This window comes from Eufriesea mexicana, unplaced genomic scaffold, assembly GCF_001483705.2.
Source record: "Eufriesea mexicana isolate 0111107269 unplaced genomic scaffold, ASM148370v2 scaffold5018, whole genome shotgun sequence".
Classification (NCBI taxonomy): domain Eukaryota; kingdom Metazoa; phylum Arthropoda; class Insecta; order Hymenoptera; family Apidae; genus Eufriesea; species Eufriesea mexicana.
The window spans coordinates 63862-71299 of NW_016912973.1; the positions used below are offsets into that span (position 1 = coordinate 63862).

General features: G+C 34.1%; 2 protein-coding genes across 4 annotated transcripts in view; one reads left to right on the forward strand and one right to left on the reverse strand.

Annotated features, from left to right (window-relative positions):
* LOC108551785 (uncharacterized) lies at positions 1-4000 on the reverse strand. Of its 2 annotated transcripts, XM_017906051.1 has the most exons (11): positions 3847-4000; positions 3349-3411; positions 2880-3008; positions 2666-2800; positions 2443-2600; positions 2083-2148; positions 1627-1777; positions 1347-1547; positions 641-1271; positions 285-561; positions 1-211 (listed from the first exon to the last, which is right to left on the reverse strand). In XM_017906051.1, exons 1-11 carry the CDS (start codon positions 3919-3921, stop codon positions 76-78), a joined length of 2022 nt encoding a protein of 673 aa, XP_017761540.1. In that variant the 5' UTR covers positions 3922-4000; the 3' UTR covers positions 1-75. The 2 variants fall into 2 exon arrangements, with proteins under 2 accessions (XP_017761540.1, XP_017761541.1); XM_017906052.1 differs by lacking the exon at positions 2083-2148.
* Positions 4001-4471: 471 nt separating this feature from the next.
* Positions 4472-7438, forward strand: part of LOC108551805 (PTB domain-containing engulfment adapter protein 1) — a 15801-nt gene continuing 12834 nt past the window's right edge. The window contains exon 1 of one of the 2 annotated variants that reach the window (XM_017906089.1): positions 4472-4598. The gene's annotated coding sequence lies outside the window, so the exon portion shown is untranslated. Of the gene's footprint in view, positions 4599-6546; positions 6670-7438 lie in introns of those variants that run through there. The other variant, XM_017906093.1, reaches the window with a different exon arrangement.

Here is a 7438-nt window from a genome sequence, read left to right on the forward strand (position 1 = left end):
GTTATCGTGGTTTTTGAACACTTTCTATTGTATCTTTTCGATTCAATTAAATTAGTAACGTCAAGAAATGGAGTGCTATTGTTGTTGTTGTAGTTGTTGCAATAATGGACACACTTCAACTAAAGGAGTTCCTAGAATTTCTTGACATACTTGATTCATGTCGGGTTCCATCATAAGTGAAGAAATCTGATCCTCCGTCAACATTTCCACGCTAATTTGTATACAATCAAATTAATGAGGGTAAAATGATTCATATGACAAGATATTTACCAAAGGATACGTACCTCGCTAAACTTTCACTATCGGATGTCTCTTCGTCTGCATTAAGATAGGTCATTGTCTTTTCTAATGGACTAGGAACTTTTTTCCCTTTTCCTTCTGTTTTCTCTGACTTTTCAGATTTCTCCTTATCTCTCTCTGCTATCTTTGGTTCATTGGAACGTCGATCCGTTAGGCTAGATATGTTCAACATCATCATACCATGACTGAGTAATTCTTTCACTCGTTCTCCAGTGCCAGCACTCCATAACATATCAAGAGATTGTCTTCTACTTGAGTTTGCTATAATAATTAATATAATTTGGTATTCATATTTACAGATACATTACATTTTTAGAAATGTATAGCCTAATGTATTTACCTGAACTGCCTGCACTAGCCTCACCACCAGCTGAACTTCTGGTTATCCAATTAGTTAAACTAGTATCGAGTTTGCTTTTACTTTTCACTGATGGACTCCTAGTTACTTCTGTTTTCTTTTCATTGCTTAAACTAACTTCGTTTCCTTTTGGCATAGCAGGCAATGACTTTTGAGTTATTAATTTCTTTCGACTAGATTCTTCACCAAATGACTGAATATTTGCACCATTGGTTGGTGGATTGTTACCTTCTGGACTTAAATCCATCGGTAGTGGTTTGTAAGGAATTTGATCCTCTTCGTCACAATATATTTCAGTATTATAGTACATTTCATCTGGAGAATTATTTAAACTAATTTCTGTCCACTCCTCTCCATTGGGTATAGTAGTATTAGTGTCCTTTGTATCTATTGGTGTTTGTATTTTCACTCTTTTTTCTATTGGAGAAAGAATATTCGACAAGTCTGACAGCCGTGAAGTTGAAGAGCTTGTTTGATTTATTGTTATGATATGTTTCGTGTCGGTTGTTGCGATGCTTTTTGGACGGTCTCGCTTTATATATTTGCGAGGTTCTGTCGATGAGAGGTTTAAGTTGTTTAGGCCCAAATATTCAGAAGAAGGTTCTCTATCGATCTGAATAAAGACATAAATAAATACATTAATAAAAATGATCTTATACATTTTATTGATATGATAAAATATAATTACCCTTGTAGGCATAGGACATTGTGTATTAGGACTCATCTTATCAGGAAGGCGCAAATATTCGTCGCTAGTGTAATCTGTACTATCAGGTGATCCAGTAACACTAGAATCAGTTGAAGTTGCTGCAGCAGGTTGTAGGGAAGTTGTGTCAATGTTATCTCTTGAAGATTTATCAAATTCATCTGCTCCATCATACTTTCTAGTCTGTAAGTAATGATCAGCAATAGTTTAGGCATTGTTTAACAACACTGCACTTTTACAAAGAAGTACAAAAGAATTATACCCTGTGAATTTCATCACTGATTTTCTCTAAGTTTCTTAGTGCTTCAGCATAAGTCATTTTAGCTTCACCCACTGAACTTTCTAATGCACTTACTCTTAACTTTTGTTCTTCAAGCATTTGATTAAAATGTGCTTTCATTTCATAATATGGCCTATGTGATAAGTCAATTAATAATTAATAGAGTCTGGAATATACATTGCATTTTAAAGAAGAGATTTTTATCTTTATGAAATGTATTTTTGAATTATATGCAATGAAATGAATCATAAGAAGCATATTTCGGTAAAGCAGAATTTTTATATTAAGATACTTATCTCTCAAATATTTCATAAAAATATAATTCGTGCATAAAGTGGTAGTTCAGAACATAGACTGTTAAAACGGGGTTTATCCATAGCAGACATATAAAATAAACATCGTGAAAAAAAATAAAAAAATAATGTCTATCCTACTTACAACATGAGCAAGTTGTGTCTGTAGGCGATACTGTTTATCAGAAGCAAGCTGCGACGTGCACCCATACTGCCAACATGAATATAAACCAAAAGACATAAATATTCTAATATCTATATAAAATTAACATAACACAGTAAAAATGATAATGAACATAAATCATTAAATAGTAGTATGGGTCGAAAGTAAATAAGAATATTAAAAATTATGGGGCAGGAAAACATTATTATCAAACTATTAGATTCTAAAATCGAAATATGTATTAAATAATTAAATGCAATACATTCCATGCATCATTAAATGAACTAGAAAATCATTCAATATCACTAGCTAAGATATAACAAAGGTGCATTAGGTACACACCTAGACTTAGCAATTGCGCGTTTTAGTTCACTTTGCAAGCTTTGCACCTCATGTTCTGCTTTATGATATAGAGCAGTAGTGTGTCTGTGTTCTGCTTCTGACAAAGCTCTTTCATGTTCAGATTCATTAACCCTGGCAGTTGCATGATTTAACATTTCCTATACAAATTATTAGCATTACAAACTTTGAGTCAATAACTTGATTCAAATATTATGAAAATTACCTGCCAAGCATGGTCAAAACATCTTCCTTCTGTTCTTAACCCTTCTTCAGCTAAGTAAACCATCTCTTTTGCTGCTGCATGCTGACTATTAGCTCTTTCAAATCTAATTGCAGCCTTTTGGGTTTCATGTAAAGCCTTGAAGTATAAATTAAATTAGGAATTGTGTAATTGAAAATATAATACTGCAACTATATTGATTGAAAATATTTCTTACTTCTTTTGCTCTAAATCTGGCATCATAATATGGTCTAGATTTTTCAATGCAAGCACCAAGTTTCTTAGCTAAGCTATCAATTTTTAACGTTGACTCACAAAGTAATTCTCTAAAAGTTGCTCTTGCTTCCTAGAAACAAAAATCTATTTAATGACCAATGATTGAAACATAGTTCATGTTTTTGAGCATCTTAATTCATTTTGATAAATTAGATAGACATGAAATTTCAAGTCATATAGTGTTTCTTTACGCCATGTTATAAATGACTATAAGATGATCTTTGAAGCCATTATCCATTTACTCGTACGCTTTATAGCAATCACCTCAATGAAATGTAATCACAACCAGTTTCAAAACTTACTACTAATTTGGTCCCCCAAGAAGGGATACATTTATTTTAATTCATTGCAATCAAAAATTACTAGAACAAAGAAATGTTGAATTTGTAAGGATAGTTTATTATACTTACATCCAAATCAACTTCAAGCTTGTTGATGTCATCCGTAGCAGTATTCAATCTTTCAAGTTCAATCTAAAATGATAATCCTTTATGAAAAAACTAACTGTAATATTAATAAAGAACTTAAACAAAAATTATTATGTAAAGAAATTGTTCTATATAACAAAATATCATTCATTTAATAACATAATATTTATTATTTTACAGATTAACAAAAGGGATTAATTTAGAACTACTACAGCAAATGAATAATAAAAAAAAATGGGACTGAAAAATAATATTGAGTATTTTATGAAGTACATATAATAAAAATGAAGTACATTTACGAAAGAATTACATTTTTTCGTAATAAATTGGAAAGAAAAGAATATAAATGATGAAGATCCATTTTTATTCGACACCAAATGTAATTATGCGTTTTATTTGAAGCAATGTGGAAATGTCAATATCGCAAGTAGCTAGGCTTGAAAGTCTATAAATTATTCTCCGAAGAACGCATTAGTTTACCTGCACTCTAGGATCCACAGCATCGTCAATACGATCAGAATCATCGGCACTTTCTTTCTGCACACGTCCACTCATAATTAAAGGCAGAACTGAATTTTATTTACAATTTTTCATACCACCTGTATCGTCTGCTACATATCAGGTGGCCATGTTGAATGTTAGAGCAACTAACAGTACCGTCCACGTTAAAACGGTCAAGGGCACTTGTAAACTATCTACTTTTTTCTTATTATAAGGTACGATGAAAGTATTATAATGTTCTATAAGAAATTGTAAACCTATTCATCTAATATTTTATGTAGCAAACGATGGTATATATGCTTGTAAAACTTCATGCAACGAAGGAATTACATTCTTCAATATCATTCTTCGATGCAAGAAAATATAATAGAAAGTACAAACAAAAATAACTATGAGCATTTGGATTATACTTTAAGACAGAGGTATATTTTATATATAATTTATTTTTAGAATTGCACACTAGGTTTCCTTAACCAAATTTGACTATCTCAAATATGCCGCCATACGACGATTAAACATGGCTACCCAAGTAATTGTATATGGCGGCGAATGTATGTTTCACTAATAGAGGGAGCTGTCTACTCGCTAGGCCCGCCTGATCTCTCAAACAAATTTTTCTCATTCGCATTGGTCGGTTCTGTGTTGTCGGAACAGGTGGATTACATCCAGGGAAAGCGGAGGACGGTGTAGAAACGTCAATCGCCGATTCGTACGATAATTCATCATTGTCGGTGAGTGAAAACATTCAATTACACTACTATTTCGCGTCCTAAAAAGTGTCTGTGTCTTTTTAATTGTCTCATTGTGTCGTACCGGTATTTACGAAATGACAAAAAAGGAAAAGAATAAAGTTTTTTAAACCAGAGGCACGAGACTTTCTATTTCGGCATTTTTACGCTGTACGAGAGAATACGAGCGGAATAGCGAAAGGCAATAGATAGACGAGGATAGATCAAGAACACAGGCAAACGTGAAGGTCTGTTTGTGATCTAGACAACGCTGGCAAATGCAACGTTCCTTTAACAGAAAGGCGATCATAGATTGTACATATTTCTGGTGAAAACATTTTTCCTCTTCGCGCTTTCTGTTTTTCACGTGACTCGCGGTGTTTAAGATTTCAAACTCCATCAATTCGCGCTTCTTTGCCTTGTGTGTTATAGGTATTGTTCTGCGTTTCTTCTTTCAACGATGCTTTTTTTATTACTTATCTTTAATTCTTTTCCTTTTTCTTGCAGTGTTAAATATCAAACATAAGTGACAATTTCTTGGGAAAGTAAATAAGTTACAGGAATATACTGTTGAAATTCTATTTTATTCGTCAAATCGTAAATTATAGACTACAGAATTGCACAGACTTCAAAATATCGATAATTTAAAATTGTAAACACTGGAAACGGTTTTAACGGATAAATCAAACTTCCGATGTCACGTAATGAATTAACTCAAGGACACAATGGGAACGGTGCCCTGTGGATACTACGAAACGTCATAAAGGTCTCATAGTTCGTTCTACCGTAGCCGTATCACAGTTAACTTGTTTTGTATTCGTACAACGAAAATGTATCTGATGTCACGACAAATGCACGATACATACGTACAAGTTTCCTTTTCGTCGACATTGATTCGATGAAGCGGTGCCATTGCTGGTAGCGAGGGAAATCGTTTACTGTACTTATCGTTTAATAAATTTATGCATATTGCCGGGTACAGATAACTTTTCGTATCACACGAACGCCCACTGCCAACTTCTTCAAGTCACCATTGTTTTTCAACATCATTCAATTTTCCTATGCTTACAGTCAGTTCTGTTACTGATTTTCGTAGCTTCAACAGGAATTTAATTCCTTGATCAATATAGAGTCAGCAAAACAATCGATCAAATTTAACAGATTTTTAAAACATCACCCGGTATATACGTGAAAAAATTTGAGCTGCGTTTCGAAGAATAAATCAGTGAATGAGACTCGTACCTGTCGTCCCAGAGACTTCCTTTCGGAACATTATTTTCTTTATGATACCTTTTTCTTTATATACTTCACTGCATTTTATTCTTGTCTGCATTTTTGCGTTAATAAGTCAAAAGTATTTGGTCGTAACGTACATAGCGGAACGAGTTCTTTCTTTTTTTATTATTAAGTAATATCTGTCTGGAACGATTAAATCAAGTGGCTATTAAATAGTATCTTTCTTTAAATATTTATATGTATACGGCTGAAATTGTCATTAGAGATAATAATCGGCCAACAGCAGTAATCGGGGAACATGTAACTAATGTAGTCGCACTTACGTAAAAGGATTTACAAGTATACATACGCTGGTAGTTTTCAGCTATGCGATTACTGTGCTTTTCGTAATTCTGTTACCTATGCTTTACGAAACCACACTTATCTCTCGATGAATCGAAAAAAATTGTGGCCATAACGTCCAGTATCACGGTGGTAATCTTTCACGAAAGCAGAAAGAAAAACGTCATTGCGAGGTGGAACAAGTAATCGAAGGTGATTGCACTTTTAACAATTTATTTTTCCTTTGGTAAGAACACAGATCCCTAAAGTAAAGTAGAAAAAGCTTCTTTGGTACTCTATCTGAAAACTCGCCGTACTTTCCAACTTTATAATATTCTAACAAAATTTGTTGTTTTATATAGGAAAGAGTAAAACGAATCTCGAATCTACGTTTAGATTCCCATTGGACTTTTCATTCTTCACGAGTTTCTAATGCATCTACGACGAAGTTAACGGTTCGAATGGAGAAGGGACTTTATGAAGATTCCATAAAAAAACATTGGACCATAAAGACAAGGTGATTAGCTAGAAATCTTTGACAACCCTCGACAATATAGACTAGTTACGGCACTGTGAGAAAGTCACGGGGCAAGAGAGCCGACGTCGTTGTCGTTTTCGTTTCGCTTTGTCTCCGTGTTCTACGTAACCACGAGTCGTGTTGACGTGCACGCTTGTGTACAGATAACCGTATAATATTTCTATGTAAAATACACTCTAATTATATCTCATTGATCCATAGTGGATCTTCCATCGAAGGTGGACAGAGTGATGCTCCTTTTCAGGAATCTTCTCCTCAGAACAAGGATAATTATTCACGAGAAACTCGTTAATGATCTCCCATCCGGAAATCGTCGAGTCTTATTTTAATAATAAGTAGCTAATTACATTGTGTCCCATGAGACGCATCTTGTCGATGAATAATTATGCACACATGAATACTGCAGCCTAAGGAACGTGTCTTGTATAACGATATCACGGAAATGATTCCTGGATGCAACACGTGGCTAATCCTATACTATCGGTTAGAACTATAAAAAGCATTTTGTGGATTTTCGATCCTCGTATATGAAGCTCTTCCAAGATGTAAAGATCCCATTTTTTCTTATTTTAGAACGGAGAATCTTCTTCCGCATTTTCTTACGGCTTTTGCAAAACACTTGTCAATGACCTGTCACGAGGCACAATGTTAGCGCACCAAAAATGGTGGACAGAATGGTAGCTGGCGGTCAAGAGCACGGTCGAAGGAACCAACTGATTATGTACATGCATGGTATATGGGAAGAGCG